General features: G+C 37.4%; 1 protein-coding gene across 3 annotated transcripts in view; it reads left to right on the plus strand.

Annotated features, from left to right (window-relative positions):
- Positions 1 to 20,514, plus strand: part of LOC139817776 (uncharacterized) — a 155,871-nt gene that overhangs the window by 116,463 nt on the left and 18,894 nt on the right. For all 3 annotated transcript variants that reach the window (XM_071786092.1, XM_071786079.1, XM_071786085.1), the window contains exon 6: positions 15,375 to 15,596. In XM_071786092.1, the coding sequence (XP_071642193.1) occupies positions 15,375 to 15,596 (222 nt within the window). The remainder of the gene's footprint in view (positions 1 to 15,374; positions 15,597 to 20,514) is intronic.

The raw sequence follows: 20,514 nt of genomic DNA on the forward strand, positions 1-20,514 counted from the left end.
TATTCTCCAATATTGACGGCGATACGTTTTACGATATGAAATACAGGAGATGTCTCTCGAAGATAACCAAATACTTTTTGCACACAATTAACGCTGATTATAAAATTGCACGTAAGAAGGTAGAAAATGCGAATTTTGAATTTAAGTTAAACTTTTCTACTCTCTCTTTTGCCATAAGTACTTGATTGAATAGAATTATAAATTGCAACTAATAAATTAAATAACTCTCTTGATATGTCTCATATTAATACAATATTTGTTGCATATGTCTCATTAATGCTAATTTTGCGTGCATTTTGATTCTTGTAATTATTAAATTACTTTCGACAAAACTTTAAAATATATATAATTATAATTGGTTATTATTGGTATTAATTGCTTATATTTACATAATTTCATACACAAAAAAATAAATGTATCCGCGAGCTGAAAGTCACAAAAATTTTGCCTTCTTTATAAAATTTAGAGCGCGAGGTAAGAACATATTATGCCGCAAAATTGTCTTTTAGACATGTTAACGTGCGTGTGATACGTTCAAGGTCCTTTGCCGGAAATCTCTCTCGATTTCCATTTTAAAGAGCGAATTACTACATGGACTACGTGGTGATGCTTCATGGAAGATTAATGAACTAATCCTTCAGAGCCGACTCTTTCCCATTCCGATTTTCAACCTTGGATGTTTTCTAAAAAAAAACTAGTCGCACACATCGGCCATCGGTACGGTTAATTGATGAGTTGCAAAATAAAAGCATCGCGTAATACGGATGCGAGTAAATTTTATTGAACGCCGCACCCGAGTTTCTTCGTTTTCTTGTTTCACTGTAATTTGCTTCGTACCGACACTGCCAGATAATTCTCAGCTTTGAGTGGCAGTTGCCGATTCTCTTTAGTTTCCACGACAGTTGCATTCATAATAATTCCCGATCTATCTGCAGAATGCTACGTAGCCGAAAGCGCTTTTAACCATTATTGTACGTCCGTAACATTATGCGTGAGTTGTGTGCTGTTTCTAGGTTCAGACGAGTATAATTCGTCTTTCCACGTGGACGTGCGCTAATTTGCGCGCGGTGTACCGTCGACACTTGAATTATTCGATTTACGTTTAACAATTCAGGCCGACGCCGATCAATCGCTATCGTTTTCGACGTTCAGTGACGGTGTCGCACGATTCGGACATCCATATTAATAAATGCCTTAATCTATATGCATTCAGTTATTCGCGAGAAGCATGTGTAAATGGCGGTATTACGTTTCAGAGATATTAGAATTCGAGATATATTCGTATTTTACTCTTTGTAAGATTTACGAAATAAATCACCGAATTTAAACCAGTTATAATAAAGAGATTGGACACAATTATAGTCTCCAAATTGCTTCATGCAATGTTAATTTATAAATTTAATAATTAAATAATTAAAATTAATAAGCTACGTTATAATTATTAAAGCAAACAGATAAACATATTTATGTATTTTTTAAACATGAAAGATAACTAAATACATAACTAATTAATCAGATTTGAGATTAATAAAAACATATTATTCATTTATGGCGAATAATTTAAACAATATCAATTTTTTTAGTTTACATATTTATGAGAATTGGAAATAATGAATAGATTAACAGATAAGATAAATAAATGGCGAATAGATAGATTGATTTCGAAGTTTAAACATAACATTTCTGTCGTGCATTTTTATTTAGGTCATTGTATATATTTCTGTTGACAATATTTTAATTTTTCGATATTAATTTACTCTTCAATCCTTCGGACCTTTTTATTGCGTTTGTGAAATCGTACAAAATTCATTTCGTCATCGAGGGAGAGAAAGCCGAGCGTTGAATATTTTAGTATTGGGAAACGCCGTGCAAGCAGCCTCGTTGATTATGATTGCATATTTTAGATCGTAAACTCGTTAAAACTTTGTCAACCCCCCCGACGACGACGCGGCACCGGGCAGCGTTTGCCGATGTCTTTCGGAATTGAAAACATCGAGAATCGTCCAAGACTCGAACGCTTTATTCCCATCGTACCTTATCCAGCGTTCCCGGATTTGTCCGAGATCGTACGCTATTCTATTGCAATTTTTCTCATGTCTGGAACTTGTCGCCTTGGCAATCTTCAACAAGTGTCCGCATGATCAGTTTTCTTCGCATAGTAGCTATCATGAAAAATTCTGTTACACTATAGGATATATACACATTTCTTGAAGAATTCTATTACACTACAGGAATTCTCTAAGTATCAATACAGCCCGATGTATTCACGATTCTCTACGTAATTTGCTACGGAACGTAGCATTGCGAAAGTGTCTTGAGAAAAAATGAAAGAAAAAAATATTCTCGAGAAACAAAAAGCTTTTGCAATTTTTATCATCATCGTGCTCTTCTATTTCTAGCGAATATTTCTTGAAGACATACCTAATGGAATAATATTCTTGTTGTTTGCGCCTATAAAGCAAGTTTCTAAGTAAATGAATTGTTATAACTGTTATGGAGTTTCTTGATTCGATCTCTTCTCTCTCATCTCCCTTGATTTCACTAAATATCGCTATAGGCGCATTATTGCAATTGCAACGGCGTTTACAGATCATCGCGAAATCGTCAAGTTCTCAACAAGTGGTCGAGTCTTGGCGAGATGTCTATCAACTTCAGATGCCAGATATTACGCGTAACGCCAAACTGGACGTTTAGCAACTAGCTGCCAGTTGCAACCTCGACCAGGTGTACGTTTATGTATAATTCGAATAATTGAATTCACGAACTATATGAACGCAATATAGTCGTTTACAACCATTTTTGTCGTAAAATAGTCCAATCGATATCATGTATTTTTTTTTCTTTTTTCACAAATACATATTTGCTTTTTAGTTTGAAAATCATTGCATTTTGAGGGCACACATTGTTGAGCACGAACGCGGACAGTGAAGATACACACGTTATATTTCTGATTTCTACATTCTCTTCTCTGATTCTACACATCGTCCGCGTCAATTCGTTTTGCTCAATCTTTACCGGTACTCGCGACGTTAAAGAAAGATTTATATGTATATACCTATCTCTCGGTGTTTGTGCTTTCCCTTCGTGATACCAATATTTTTCTTCATTTTTTTTGTCACGTTTTATCCCATATAAAATATAGAAATCGCTGTTTTTTGTTTTAAGGTGACAGGAATATAAATCATTCATGAACTTACATGGAACAATTCATGTTACCCTGTTGTGAACGAATTTATTGCTTAAAGTGATTCATTCTTTTATTTATTTATTGTGCAATTATACATAAACATAACAGTGATTAAGTATGCGGATTAAGTATTTTCTTCATGGATATTTTTTATTTTGGAAAAGAAAGAAATAATATTTGCTCGCTCGAGAGAGAAAGAAATAGAAGAAAAGTATCTCGTTTATTCCGGTTTGCGAGAAAGCAATACTTAATTATCGAGAGTACGCCATTTATTAGAGAATAAGTATTTTTTTTCTTTCGTTGAGGTCTGAGGTAAGTGAGAAAGAAGATATACTACGCTAATTTGTTGCTTACGCAGGAAACAACTCGTTTAGTAAATGAAGAACGTTTCCTTTGAGCTGAGAATACTTTTATACGCGAATAGTGGCTTTCATATATACATGTACGTACTTTTTATATTACTACGTAATATAATATCAGAGGCTAGCATATAGCATTAATTCCCACTGGAAATCATTAAGTTGGACTTTAGTAGAATTGAGTTCTGAGGATTGAATAAGACAGGTATTTCTCGATCTGTAAAACTTTGCAATTGTGATAATATTGCTATACAGCTTTTTTAGTGCAGATAAATGCTTTGGTCTCTATTTTTAAAGAAGTCCCATATATTTTTCAACTGACTCTATTATCTTTTCTTAAAGTTCCCTTTCTACGAAGTCCGCCGCTAGGTCAATGAGCAACGATAAAATAAAACCTACATAGTAACAACTTGCTTTTTAAGATAAAAATAAACTCTGTCTCTTTCTCTCTTTTTTATCATTAAAATTCTCAGTAAGATTGATTTATTTTCTAACTTATTTTCTTTAGGCATCAAAATAAACATTCTGCTGAAACAGGTTCCAATGCGCGTTTTCTCAACACACTCTTCGTCTGTAACTCTTAAGGCGGTATTCGCTGAGAAATGACTTTCCTGCGGCAAATTAGTGAGAACAGAGAACGTGTAGTATATGCGAATAGGTTCAACAAAGTGCAGTCTTGTAGCAACAAATTCACTAGTAACTCGAGAGGAAAGTTTTTGTATTTCGTACATTTTCCTTTAACCCTCTCGCAGGTCCTTCCTTTAGCCGGGCCACAATAAATTCACTTCTGTTGACGCGGGAATTGAATTTCCTACAGCATAGCCGTGGGCTACGAGCACAGAGCCATCGAACTTTTTCACTCGATGCATGTATAGCCTTCAAGCCAACCGTCGAGATCTTATGATCGAATAAGATGGGAACTGTTGTGATTGTTGCGTTTGCCGAGCGGTCGATGCAAATTCGTAAAATTCACGTTCGTCGATTGCACGTTTAAAATTTTCTACAACGAGACCGCCCGTTACAATTGCATTATAATTGCGTTGCCAGGCTCGGAAAGCTACCGCATTTGCGTCAATGCATCGTATTACCAATGCTACTTTGACCCGAGATAACGAGATACTCTAGCCGAGATAGATCGTCTCGTTTTAATATCGGATTTCAGGATTATGTACGAATTGTGGCAACGAGAATGCACAATAGATTTGTATTTGATTCCAAATGTTGCTCGTGCTCCTACAAATTGTACATAATATATGTTGATACACGTACTATTTTTTAGGCTTCTGGAACCGTCTAAAGCGATAAAATTCAACGCGAATTTTTTCTCACGAAACGCAAGACATTCTGATGTCCTGCGTTTATATGTAAGAATTAAATATTGCATAATTATTATATTGAGACGCCGAGTTATTAATTTCAAATACGTGATACACGCTGACCACATATATAGTTTTGTAATTCGCGTAAACGATGCGATGGCGCGATATTGACTATTTTTCAGGACCATCGTCGTGCTTACGCGCTTAATGAAAATTACGTCGAATACAGCATGGAGCAAGTCGACGTCTGTGTAACGGCGTAACCGGTAGCTGAACCATGCGGGCACGCAACCTAGGCAGCAGCACTTTGATCAAGGGACGTGGATGTCTCGTACCGCGCCGCTGCATTGCTCAACCGTGCGCGTACAATGCACGCAGACACATCCTACGCGCGAATATTGAGACATATGCACGCTCGATTTACGCACTCCTCTCCGTGCACTCAATCACAGGCGACCGCCGATTGGGAAGTGCATCCGGGCGAAATTAACGAAGCCCCTTCGCAAATGAATTCATGGGCGTTTTCCCTGTTCGCTCGGCTATGGCTGTGGCTTCTAACACACATATACAGAGAGAGGGGGGAGGGAGCGGAGAACGTGAAAGAGAAACTACATCTTTACTTTTCAACTCGAATGAACTTTACGGGCTTAATGGTGTTTTTATTATTATAAAAAGCAGATATGTATAAAACAACAATTAGCTCTGGACTATCCAACAAATTAATAAGTAACATATTTCTATTTGTACATCCTTATGTATATTTAATGTTTTTTCTTTATTTTTATAGAATTTTTGACATCAAGGAGAAACTAACACTTTTTATTGTTTTAAAAACAATTAACTTTATTAACAGTGCTTGAAATAAACTACAAAGAGGACATTTAATAGGTGTAAATGTATATTTTTACGATATACATGTTTTACACTTTTACAGTGTTTCCTTCTTAATTTATTTCATTAACTAAGGCTTGCCTGTCAATTACACAGAAATTAATGAAAATAGCAATGACCAGAATAATCGTGTCTGAATTTATTTCGCGTTTTCATCTCGTACAATTTATCGCACAAAGTGCTCTTCTCATACAAGAGATACGATCAGAACGTAATCGATGCGTAATGGATATCCTATGTATTATATGCTGCTATTTACGAGAGCGAGATGACTATATATGTATGTAGGGTTCGTGTACTTTTAGCCGGGGTGGAAATCCCGCGGTTTATTAAAAATTTGAGTTTTCCCTGCCTTTGAGCACTAAATGAACGCATCTAGCGCGACGATGGCGGCTGACATGTGTGTATCGCTTGCCACCCTCACCAGTTACGTGAAGCGGGATGGAAAGGCTCAGTGGCTCGTGTAGGACTTTGCAGCGCGAAACCGTTAAGTGGTTGAAGTGAAGCGAAAAATTGTTCGCTCGCGTTCTCTGCAACATCTTTAATGCACTTTTACATACAGAATATCATCGTATTGCGTGATCTCGATAAAAATTTGCGTAATTCCTAATTTACACGTGGCTAAATTACACATAAGCGGTATAATATTTTGCAATAAGAATTTACGAATTGCAAGTAATTTGCGAAATTCATGAAATTGCAGATGAGACCTTTATTTTATTCGTGTACTCTACGAGAGAAAGAACTTATGTTAATGATTATTCTACATTACTCATATTTTTGAAAAAATCTTGAATTTATTATATATGTAATAATTATAACGTCACTATGACTATCACTTTTCGGCTAATCCAAATATCTAGAACGATATCGTTTTATACGTGCAGATATCATAGAACACTTCGAGTTTGTGGACAATATTTTTAATTGAGCCGCTATACACATATACGCATACATGGTATACGTTATCCATTGATATCTGATTTAATTCAACAATTCGAAATATCGAGACTTTATATCTATCTGAGGACATTCGATATATTCACGTATCGTTATTTTCATTTTATACATTTTATACATTCTCTTCTATACCTGCTCTTGTTATATTCCTATTTTTTTTAAATATTCAGTATTTACAATATGTCATTTATATTATTTACTAGTTTGTTTGGAAGTACTATTTTTGACTATTATTACTTATAAATGATTTGTATAAATAAATGATTTTTAGAATATTATTTATTTATAATTAGAAATGAAGTTAAAAATAGAAATTACAAGAAGCATCAGGTGTCGTAAACAAACAATTGTGCCGTACAATGAAATATTTATATGCATTTGCGATGGAATTCGCGTGGATAACGCGAGTAACCGATGATAGTAGTAGGTTTTTTTTTTAGCAAGTAATTCCTTCACTTTGTGTCTTCGCGACGATAATTACAAAGTTATTGCATATAACGTATCCCGCGCAAAAGCCCGCGCTACATGCCTTCGGCCAAGCAATTGCATTCTACTTTCTCGTATATTCTCTCTATTGAATTTCGAGCGGATCGCACAGGGCAGGGAGGACGTAGTAGTATGTGTGGCGGTAGTAATTGTACGACAAAGTGGATCCAGAATGAATATGCAAACAACAATATGCAAACATCAACAAGCAGGATGCGAGGAGAAAACAGAAGGGATGTTTTAAAAAAGAAAATAGAAGAAAAAGATGTATTGTAGGATCCAGCTAACATTTCGAAACACGCTAAGAACAGCAGCGAAGGAATAATCCTTATCTGTCTGCTCATACAATTTGAACATTTTGAACATGAAATCTACTCTCGGGGAAAGTATACATTACTGCATACGGTAGTCGTAATAAGAAAATGCAAAATCGCGTAAGTTTCATCATGATTCGTCGTTTATACATCAGTTATCGTTATTCCGAAATAAAAATTTATTTCGATAATATTGATCAATGAGAGGCAAATGAATTATATATAGTATTAAAAAAGTTCTATAATATATTTCTTAAATCTTTTAAAAGTTTAACATTCAAATTTTAATATTATTCGTAATTTTATTTAACTCAATTTTATTTTCGAGATATTATTACCAACACAATAAGAAGAGTTAATGCACGAGAGTAGTATGCCTCCGTGCCTGTTCGGACAACTAGCCTCGGTCTGTGTACAGCCAGCCGCGAACGTATTTGCATACTCGTTCAAACTACATATGTAATACATTCTACGACCGGATTCAACCTGCAACCTGGTTTTTACTCAATATTGTCGCTCGCACATAGCCTTTGTGTAAAAATTGCAATTCAAGCTTTCGGTTATTTTACACTCTTTTTCATTTCCCCTCAGGGCATCTCTAAATCAATGCGCACAGCGGAATGTTTTTACTACTCGAAAAAAACAAATAAATACTAAAGGTGTTTTTTAAGCTATTTTTAATCCTTAAAAATCCGTCTTTAATCCATTTTTATAAATCTAAGAATAAACGTGTCACAAATACAGAAAGCTAGACACGTTGATTATAGATACAGAAAACTAATTTCCCAAATATAAGACGAAGCAAATGCACATGATTTGTGAAAACACATTGTAGTCGTATAATAATGTATGATCAAAATACTTTTACTATTTTTGAAAATGAGAAAGGTATTCAGAGGAGAGAAAATCTTATTTCTGGTAAATATACATGTACAATTGTACACACAGAATAAGAAAAGCTATCCTGCGTGTATATCAAAAATGGATTCAAATGTTTTTGTAAGATATTTGTTGAATCCAGCGATTGCATTTTCTGTAAAAAGCTTTAAGTTAAGAAAACAAGAAAGCGCCGAGCATCAAACATTTAATGGAAGTTTGTCAAGCCGGTAAAATAGCTAGAAGTAAATGAGGAGGACTCGAGCGCATTTTTAAGATCTGACATGATGCTGGGCTTATGTGGTGAAGCGGAATAAAAACACTTTTACGTTGCCGCAGAGAATTTGTTCCGCGCACCGAGAGAAGAAAAGAGAAAAGGGAAATGACATGTATAGTATGTACATGAAATAGAACAAAATGTAAATGAAATGACAAATTATATATACGCCGGTGTGAAATACTGACACATGAAAATAGTTCTTGTGCGTGATCTTTTCTGCGTGATCTTTTCTGATCGAAACACACGCCTCTGTTTTATATGATTACGCTATAGTATACTTATGCGAAATGACGAATGAAGATGGATGATTGACTCGATTAATAAGATAAGAACGGTCATTAGATCCTTTAGAATTCTGCAGGAATTTAATACCTCGTAAGGCAGGTATGTGAAGAATTTGAAAATGAATTATGATGTATATTCTTCCAAAGAAAGAGGAGACGGAGAAAGGGCGTATTCTATTCGAATTCACAGGAAACTTTTATGATGATCTTGCGGAAAAGCTTCGTTCAAAAGGATGCGAACGTCGCGCTTTTTAATCCCCGACCGTAATTTACATTAACTTCTCTTTATCTTTTCTCCGTTTACAGTCAATCGATGCTTTATTCTTATCGCTTCATGCAAAGCGTGTAATTAATAACCGCGACTGGTACGCGTTCGTCCTTCGGCGACCGGGGCGAGCGATCCATCGCTCTTCATTAATCATCCTCACGTTTACACGCCCTGGCAGCCGCATCCGCGCGCTGTCCTTCCCCTCTCTGTGTTTCCTTCTCCCTTTCTCTTTTATACTTCTGCGTAAATATCATTTGCGCGGGCGGATGGCAGCGAGCGAAAGGTCGCTCGATAAAACCGGGGGTCACCATTGTCGACTGGTTAGCACTTTTTCACGTGACAAAACGATTTTGCATTTCCTGTGGTCAACGCTCCTGTTCCGGGAGAGCATGGCCGGCCTGACAGGATCCGGAACGCGAGGGACGACAAGAGCGAGGGGTTGTTTGGGTTGGAAAAAAAAACGACGAGCGTGAAATTTTCGATAGCGACGGATAAACGACCGCCGGGGCGCGTGTTCCCCGCGTATCGCCGGGATTTACATACTACATTTTCGATTACGGCGTTTAACTTTTTCGTTTGTCAGTCTTGGGGGAGATTTATCGCGCGCGCGCGCGCGCGATCGCTTCCGAAGGCGCGATTCCATTTTATCGGATATGTCATTCAGACCCTTCTCTCGCATCGAAGCGAACGAGACGAGGCGAGGCGCCCGTCGTGAGTTTCTATTCACGTTTTCGGGCGCAATTAAAAAACACGCTGCAGTCGAGCATTGTGTAAAGTCTGATGGATTTTTAGCTGACAGTCTAGGCCCTAGGCCGATTGCGTGTTTAAATTTGTCACGATAGACGAAAAATGAAATTCAGTAAATCCATTATGAAAGTACGCTGGAATATTACTGATATCTTCTCGACAAGTATTTTTTTTCCGTATATGTTACTATTTAAATCTACCAAAATTATCGAGAATATTATGAAATCTCTTCATCTCCATAAATAGCACATTTTGTAGAGAAATTCTTTCAATAATATTTCCGTCGGATTACGCGCAAATTGTAAGATACGTGTTTCCGGCGAGATTTCCAACATTTATTATAAGGCGATCGTTTTGCGTTGGCGTCTCGGTGCTGACAGCGAAACGGATGATAAAGGCACGAAGTGCGCGAAGCGACGTGCCTATATGCAATATCCGACTGCAAACTACAACATCGATGCAAACGAAGCATCCTTTCGCTCGTACATATACGTTCCTAATTTCAGAGAAACGGTGAGCGCAACTCAGCCTGCTGGCCATTCGAGATCAGTGGCGTGCCGTTACCAGGCGTCGTCTCGTATAATACCGATCCGATTTCGCTGAATACGTTCGGTGTCCGTAACAGATACGCCGCGAACAACGGAGAAATACCTCGAGGGGGCTCGTTGCAATAATGAGTGTGTTGCATTTAGCGCTCGTAAAAAAAACCTGCGGAGTACATGGTGTAAAGCGATCATTATAACGAGTACTTACTCGGTGCAATTTTTTATTTTGGAAAATGTAAACCCTTTAAAGTAAGAAGAAAAAAAAACAGTAAAAATTTCTTTAGAAGTAATTAGGATGTTTTTATTACATTATTCAGTTAAAAAGTTATATCGTTACATTTTATTGCGTACCTTAATTCGCTTTCAAACCAGCAGCAGGTTTTTTCTAAGTTCGATGTTTTGTTTTCCTCTTGAGGAAAATCTTATCCATGTCTTAATTAGCGAGTTACTTAAGTTTCAGCGGAAAGAAAGCTTTTATAAGCTTCCAATTAGACTGTAGTGGACTTTAACTTGAGGAAAATTTAATTGAAGCTATAATTGTTGAGATATTTAATCTGGAAATTTTAAATACCGAGGACGTTAATACAGGCTCTTTGGAATTTAAATTCTGCGAAGAAAACTGTTCGGCATTTGGCTTAACAATGTCGTATACATATAACATATCACTTTCAATTTGCGATAAATTTTTTTTCCAATAGCAACGCCATTCTATTTTGCTTTAATACATTTATACTGAGCGCGTCGACTTTTTGCGTAAAAATAAACAACAAAAAATAGATATCCTGGCAAAAATATCCGCTCAATTTTTTTCAAAAATGGATTTTCTTGCTACGTTTTTATAGTTTTAAAAATTCGTTTCCCCGTTTAATTTTACTCTCTTGTTCGATATTATTGTACGCAATTAAATGTCTTTGATATAATATGAATGTGCTCGATTTGTTAGGCGCACAGTTTGTCGCGTGATTAAATTTACTGAAGTTTTCGATCAAGTTTTCAACACCTTAGCTGCAAAGAGGGAACAGTTGGTGATCCCTTGTACAGTACTCAGCCGTCGAAAATGAAAAGTCGTTCAGATGGAAGACATTTCCATGTAAATCTGCATCTCGCTGCCACTTGTACCACTTCTGGCTTCTCTGTCGACGAGTGGCTCGTAGCGGAGCTTAAACTGATCTCAAAATTCCTTTCATCGTTCCGTCGACTTACGTGGGCCCCCTTTCGCGTCAAGCAAGATTGAGAGAACCTCTCGTGCATTACAGAGGTCTTATTAGCGCGTCGCGACGCGCAGAGACTTGCAAAATTTAGGATGTCTCTAGCCTTGCCAAGGTCCATACGATATATCTCCTTGATGGGACTTTGGGGAACAATTATTGCTATCCAAGCCCCTTCCGCCCTTATTCCAGCCGTCTCCACGATGGACTCATTGAAGGCTTTACCGCTGCGACCTCCCGATTTAACGAGACGAACGTTGTGATTCACGAACTATAGTGAGACGGAACGTAGCCAATTAAACCCAATTTGCGTCAATATGAGGATAATCGGCAACTTTTTGCGGGTTTTGTTCTTCAATAATATGGACAGTTAAATCTTGATTTAATAATTTTTTACAAAATTGAGAGATTAGGGATTAATATATAATATAGAACCATTACCTTCCAATTGATGTTCCGCGAAATAATGTAAAACAATATATATATGTATATACACATACACACACATACGGTTATCAATTTAATTCCACAATTTTTCTACCATTTAAGAATATTACGTTACTTGATGAATATTGAAATAGAAGAAGAAATGAGAGACAGAGGGCAGAGTTTCATAAGCGTGATATTAAATACTCGCGGTTAATTTATATGTGCATTTGTACATGCCAACATTTTATTATGAATGCGAGCATGAATGCGAGTATGATCTATACACACAGGTATGACAATTTCAGCATAATAAATTAATGCTCCCTCAAGAGAGCAGCGAAGTGGTAAAAGCCTCGCACGTCGCAAATTGCTGGTTCTCATTATTATTGCTGCTGACCGTGGCTAACATCCTCTATCCTGTATCCCGGCCGATGAGCGAGGCAGCGCAACGTTATTATGACGACCTACGTTAAGCTAATGATAACTACGGTATGCGCTAACGAGCTTCGGTATTCCTGATACTGATCTAACTCATTCTTGGCTATCAAGAAGACTGACATATCGCTGTAATAAAAGTCAACTAATTTTCACAAGTCGTAGGTAGGGTGTGTAAGACAACGCCAGTAACTATCGACACAATAATTCGACGATCATGCGATAAGTAATTATTTCATCAATTTGCGTGCATGGCACCTGCAATGGCGCATCTTGCCGGAGTATTTCCTTTGTTATATTATTCTCGCTTGTGGTGGGGTTCTAATATATCCACACACAGATTAAAGCATCGGTGTACCGACTCAAAGTAAATTTAACCCGCATTTACGGCAAGCTGTACCGCGAAATTGGTGTTAAATTACTGTAATTAATTGCCACGAGTAAGCTACACCTCATCTGTATGCGTCATTACTGTGTTCTTTAGCATTCTTATACTTTAGCAACGAAAATTCTGTTATTTCTTCATAAATTAATGATCTAAGTAAAAAAAATAATTAAGTACATCAAGTTGGAATCGCGTGATATAATTAATTAATAGGATATTATTAGTTTTTGAGCTTTTTCTCGCATAAAAAGATTGATTTATCTTAAAAAGTTTTAAACCGTTCTTAAATTAATGAAAGTGATGAAACGCAGTTCACATAAATACGCATTATCAATTTTTAATTTACTAAAGTTTTTAAAGTAATTAAATATTCAAAGGAATATAAATATACGAAGCAATATACATTTTTATGTTTTAATATATACAATTTCAACGTAAAAATTAATTTTGATATTATATGAACAAATCTACTCGATAGTGTGGTATTAATTTTGAAATTGCTTTCTGCCCGAATGTTATTGTTACTATTGAATAATATAACGCTTGAATACTTTTTTGCGGTAGAATGGTCGGGAAAATGATATTTTTCCACAATACTTCGCGCATAATGTTGCACTAGGTGGCAATAGCGGTGGTAGCTCAACCGCATCTCTTCTCCGCCCTCCGCATTTTCTCCGTTCCATTATACGTGGACGCGGGTCATAATGTATTCGCTCGGTTTAAAGCGTCATGAGCGTTCCGCGCGCACGAACGCGCCGAGCGCGCAGGGCGCCGGGCGCCAGGCGCCAAGACCGGGTATAACCCGTTGCGGCAGCATGTACTGCCGCAGAATTGGTGTTAAATTACAATTATTAATTGCAGTAAACAAGCTGCATCGTCGTCCGCGCCGGCTCACTCGCTTATGTAGTCGCGTCATTTGCCTTTAATTCGGTGAACGGGCCCGCGGGTGCTGTGCGCGCTTCTAGATTATCATGCGGAAATTTTCCGGCGAAATGATGGAAATTATTTTAAAGCGAGGCTAGCAAGATTTTGCCAAGAGTTTAGCCGTGTTCTCCTCACGCATAGTGTCTCGGTGAATATCTTGCAAGTTTATTTACTGACTGACGTTCTTAGCTAATCAGCCTGAAGAAATTTTCTTGGGCCATCTTGGAAGACCTGGCTCTCTCTCTTAGAAGCCTTGGGCTCTCTTAGGAGAGAAAATAAATATATGAGACTGGGTAGAAATTTAAAATATCGAGCTTTTAATTTTATTTTAGAAAAAATGTACAAAATATTATAGATGGGCACTGTTAAAGGTTAGAGGATGAAATTTAAACCAATACCATGAGTTAGATTTGCGCTACATTTGGGCATATATGTATATATTATATATAGATTTTGTGATCGCCATCCACGATTGTCGCTCTTGCAAAATTCTCGATCGATTATAGGCGTCGTTTCTCAAAATATCACATATATCTTTACATTTTACCTCGAAATGTTATTTCGCGATCGCAACGAAACTATTTCACGTCGCAAATTCACGAGCATACTCCTAGCGGGGCCGTGAGGTTTATTGCAAGCGCGGCGACGCCACACGTGCGATGAAAAATGGACAGCACCGTGTAAGCGCGATAACGATAACGATTGCGTATCACTTACAACGATCGGTAGCATTTCATTCCGATTCGATACACAACGTGCGCGCACGCGTAACGCAAATGCAACGTTATTGCTGGCCAGATATTAGCCGACTGCGCCCACACATCTTGAAGTGGATTTATTTGCCATCGCGCATAACGTTAACGTTTACATTTTGATGCGCGATTGACGCTCATCCGCGTGCTTTTACGTGCATTTAGAACGAACGCTCTGGAAGCCATCGCATAAATTCGTGCGAACTTAGCTCGACGCGAATGCAGCGCGCGCAGAATACGTGGAATAGAATGCCACGGGAATTCTTGAGAGGTAAGGATGCATTCGAATGTTCGAATGATTTCGCATTTTCCGCATTCGCACTCGCACTCGTAAATGAGTCGTTGAATATAATAAAATCCAGCCTGCTCGTCGCAGCATCTTGCCGTGATGTCACATAAAACGCGGAATTCAGTGTACCTACTCGCGTATCATTAAATAATTACGAGCGGAAAAGTATGGTCGAATCCGGATTTTTTCTCTTTTTACGTAATTTTTTTGCTCATGAAACATGCACTCTCCGTCTCAAATTTCAATCGCAGGCTTTTAACGGAAACCAATACCGACGCGGAAATGATTTTATCGTTGACTGTCGTCGTCGACGGATTCTTTCCTTATATCGGCAAATCTTGTACAAAACGGCGTTTCTCTATGTATATTTGATGTGTCGCTGATGGAGTCCATTACACAGCGAGCAGACTTCGAACTCCCTTTTTCCATTCCGCAGTTCCGAGATCGGTGCTACGGGAGCAATTCGAGGGCGAGGTCGAGGCGGACGAGTTGGCGCTGATGCACGAGTTCGAGGAAGGATTCGACAGGGCGGACTTCAGGGCCGAATTCAGCCCCAGTCCAAACCTCGAAGGACCGCAGCCGCCACCGCGGGACAATGTCTCGAGAAATTTTCCGACCGTCAGCTCATCCCCACCTCGCGCACGGACCAACAACGACGGTGAGTTCCGCCTAGCGGTTTGTTTCTTCGCTTCTTACTTAAGAAAAGCGCATGTTGCATTACAGCAAATGTATTTCAACTGCATGTAATATATACATTTCTAACGTTTTATTCCGTACAAGAGCGAGATAGTAATAAGCCGGTGATAATGAATCACGCACATTTTAATGCTTAAATATATGTGGTTTAAATAGTTTCAGATACTTCTTATATAATTTAATTTTTGCACATGGAAGAAAATTATTTTTACAACTCTGTTTCGCTTTCTAAAATGAGAAAAATATGATCTATATTTTTTTTATGTAATAAATTATAATTGTAGAAAATATATATATATAATACGCGTGTTCTTGTTATATTATTTTATTCCTGAAAATGCAACCGAGTTATTTTTGTGCATGCTAAACTTTTTAACAAGCAAACTTGCAAATAATACCTATTTTTTTATCCATTCCATAATATTTCTATTCTCCTTGTTTCAAGATACTTTTTTCATTTGTAAATGGTATGCGAAATTTTTGCACGCACCTCGCACGATTGTATTTTTGCATGCTCGTGCTTTTGCTCATGATCGATCTGCATTTGACACACCGACCGACGTGCGTATATATATTAGACATTATCAGGCGGAAGTTGCGTCCAGGTAATACGCGTGAGTGCTAAAGGCGATTAGCCGGCTTCCGTGTTGGGATTATGAAAATATATTTCGGCAAGTTCTCCGTTCCAAAGCGTTATCCAAGCAGTTGATTAATTCTACTCATTTATAAATAATCGCATAATTGTATAATTACTTGCGGATGACGAGGTAAATTATTATTTCCATGACTAATTAATCCCGGCGCGAGCGCCGGGACATCAACGTGGGATCCATTTATACTGTACATTTCACTACGTCTACAACTGCGTTGTCACGATGCATAACGCATTTTTACATAATAAAATTATCTTCCCACGAATTCGTGTGGAAAAAGGAAACAATGAAAAGGGGTAAAGCCGAAAGTATATGCTTATGAGATGCGTTGTCCCGGAACAATGGTGTGAACAATAATATAATATTAATATGTAATACAAATTACGTTTAAAATGACATTCTGACAATTAAACATGCAAATGGAAAAAAAATGCAGCTTGGATTTTTTTGTTTTTCTGAGCTGCATTAATTTTTTTTTATCGCAGCGCTGACGAGCAGCACGACGAAGGGGCGTATTAAAGTCCATTTTTACGCTTCCGTTCTTTTCACAGCAAGGGACGTTTCAATGCATTGAAACGTTTTTCCGTTTCTTTTTTCTTCTTCTCCTACGCTCTTATCGCGTTGCGTACCGTATAAAACGTGGGAAGCAAAGCGCTCGTCTTAAAGTCGCTCTCATTGCCGGAAGTATCCGGATGTACGTAACTTTATATCCTGTATAGCAATGTCCGCAATGAAATTACTTTTACCAGCTCGATGAAAAGCACGGCCGGAGAGAGCGGCAGCATCCAGCCGCTTTATATTCACTTCGCCTCCGAGCGTTTTCTCTTCCGCTTTTTATTTTTTATGCGAATTCGCCAGCAGCGTTATACAGGACTGGTGTTATTAGCGTCGCATGCAACGAGGGCATTTTTGCGAACCCTTGTTATCATCACCATTCATTAACGCTTTCAGTCCCGTGTAATTTTTTCCGTTCGATATTTAAGCCGCGGCGTGTCCCGTCAGTGATGCAGCTCTATGCTCGGTCCGCCATGCATCAGTGACGCGGCTCAGTATTTAGGCCAATGCACTCGAATGATTCATCTCGATATTTATAGTCGAACGCATCTCGAAACGCATTTAAACGTTTTCAGCCCTGTCACGACGGAGTTTTTTCGCTTTTGTCGTTGCACCTATAACCTTGTAAAATGCCATTATCTATTCTATTAGATATAGGATTTCTCTACTAAGGCCGATTAATGGAATAAACCGACCGTTTCATCGGTTGGAAGGGTGAAACCAACTCATTAAAGCCGAGAGAAATTAGGTAAGTCGATCGGTTTAGAAGTTCAGCTTCTCAAAGATCGCCTGACCGGGCACAGTACTGTAATTGGATATGCATTCACTCGAACACTCCTCGCTGACACCTTTGCTTTGTGGGTCCGTTGACTCATTCGCTATTGCCCTCGGTTATTCACTTCGGTGGCTTCGGCAAAGTGAAAAGCAACACAGAAGGAATATACATTAGAATAATATATAGGGAAAGGTACGAAGATAAAAATAAGGAAGTAGGGAATTCATGAACATCTGTTATTCTATTGAATGGGACATTCGAAATATGGCATCTTACTGGATTGTAGTGATTCACTGACGAAGCTTACGCATCAAGATGTTACGCATCAAAATTTTTATATCGCTGAGAGAAAGTTAAAATATCACTTCGGTATCTCAAATCTGTTTACCCCACACGATATTCTTATCTACGTATTTATAGGTCAGCTAAAACAGGAATTCAGAAGCACATGTCCGCAGATAAAAATACCGATAAAGCTAAATTGGTTCAAAAGCAGATTAATGTATCGGTAATCTATTGTATTCAATTCGCGTGTAACATAGATATGTGATGGTAATAAAATATATCTTAGCGTATGTAATATATGTACATATATAATATATTATTTGTTATCTCATTGTATGCGGTAAACATCGTATGCGAGTAAACGAGAAATTCAATCTCGGCCACCAATATCGGGTTTATATCCTCGAGCCACAATTTGAGATGATAGAATATTAATTAAGGGCGATGAAGTTATGAATGAAAAAAAATATGATAGGATAAAAATAAAAGAACTTTTATAGATTTTTAAACATATGACGAAGAAGTATAGAAGTATATAGATAAGACTAGTCACTGTATTAATAAAAAAAAATCTCTCAGCTCCTGAAAAAAGAGTTGCTGCCTCAGAGTCCACGCGGCTTTTTTCAGTGTAATATCCGTAGCTGTCAATAACTTTATAAATATCCTCCTTTTTCTAACGTGTTGTTGTTAACCCTCGAGAATATTCTTTCAATTTTAAAAAATGCTGTAACACATGCGCATATACGTCACTTAATTATGTTAGAATCGTTAATTTCGAGAAAGAGAGAGAGAGAGAGAGAGAAAGAGAGAGAGAGAGAGAAATTAATATAGATCTATATTCTATAACAATGTGCATCTATCAAACATTGATTAATATTCTAATGCTGTGTTTTTAAAGTAGCATAATTTTAACGTCGGCAAAAGTTTAAAAGAGAAAAACAGAAGAAATGGATCATCGACAAGTTATTCATTATTAACAAATTATTCTTCCAATTGTATCAATGTCGTTACGTAAATTATTGCAAGATTGCACGATCCAAACGATTATAGATATATGTACTAACTGACTGCAAATCCTAAACGATTATTCTGAGCGAGAAAGAGAAGCCGTGCATCCCCCTCGAGTTTTCGAATGGGGTTATTCCGGGTTCCAGTTACGTGGCGCGGTCGGTGGCTTTAATGAGTTCGTCGACGAGGCGTGTATAATGCGGTGCGCTAAGAGACCCTCATCTCCGCATTGTCTTCGCGCGGAGACGCCAACGCGTAATGACTGCGCCGCGTGCGTCGCTTTGATGCCCGCCGTAGATTATCGAAATTGCGTTATCGTTCAACGAAATAAACCTGCGCGAACGAAATAATTGACTTAACATAATCGGGGATGTTAAATGTAATAATTTATGTCATTGACGCATAATGATAATTATTATGTTCGGGCGTGATAGATACCGCGTTCCAGTCGTTCCTATATGTTTCTAAAGCACGATAAACGTTATCACAATATAGCCATGTATTACAATGATATCTTTAAATGTCTTTAAATATCTAAAGATTTTTAATTCCTTAAATATCTTTAAAAGAGATACATGTAATATATCTTGCATTCATGTAAAAATTTCTTTTAATTTCATTTGGAGTTGTTGAAATACAATGAAAACTGCGTGTTTTTCGTGGCAACAAAGTGTGTGATTGAACTATCAGTTTGCAAGATTAATTTCTTATTAGCATTGATCGAAGGAAAAACAGAAATGTAAAACTTCGGGTAAAAGAAAATTAATAAAGTTAATTTAGTCACTGACGGAAAATGGCTTAGGGTTATCTTGATGAAGATTATCTTAAAAAGCTGACAAATTTGCTCGAAATTAATTATAAAAGATGAAAAGTCCGATCTCGCCCTCGGCCACTCACGCGTTCTTCGGTCTTCATCTTCTTCGTTCTCAACGTGACCCCCGTCACGTGTAAACGCAATCAGACAGCAGGGAGACAATGTCTGTATATATATAGACACACACAAAAACTCGACGTTCAGTTCGTTCGTTTAGCGTCCCTACCGGTCTGTATAAATTGAAGGAAAGACAGCAAAGTTGTCCCAAAGAATGAAAGATAAGATCGGAGAAGGGAGATAAATATTGTATTAAAGTTCACCACGTGAAATCTGTTACACGTCACGCGAAAGATTCGTATAAATCTGTTCCTTAAGTGAATATAAATATATTGAAATTTACGAGCAATACAATACAATCTGGTCAATAAAGATAAAAATAAATTATCAGTAGATATTATTTTTTAAACGTCCATAATGATTTACGAAATTGGATGATTAGTATCACGCGAATTCTTGCATTTTATAGATCGAGTAACGTAAAATATGCACAAGTACATTTGCGAACATATTGGTAACGTACCTAACGAATAAATGAGTTATTTCCAGTTACCTCTTTTATTAATCCTTGTATTATTGTGCAAATTCGAACTCGGATATTTCCAACAATGGTTTTACTTATTACTAAATATGTTCCGAAACTAGGTTAATTAATTTTCCAGCAGGATAATTAAAGCACATCAATATTTTTTTATCTCGTTAAGTATATTTTCCTTTTATTCGAGAAATAGAA

Source organism: Temnothorax longispinosus, chromosome 1 (genome assembly GCF_030848805.1).
Source record: "Temnothorax longispinosus isolate EJ_2023e chromosome 1, Tlon_JGU_v1, whole genome shotgun sequence".
NCBI classification, from domain to species: Eukaryota; Metazoa; Arthropoda; class Insecta; order Hymenoptera; family Formicidae; genus Temnothorax; species Temnothorax longispinosus.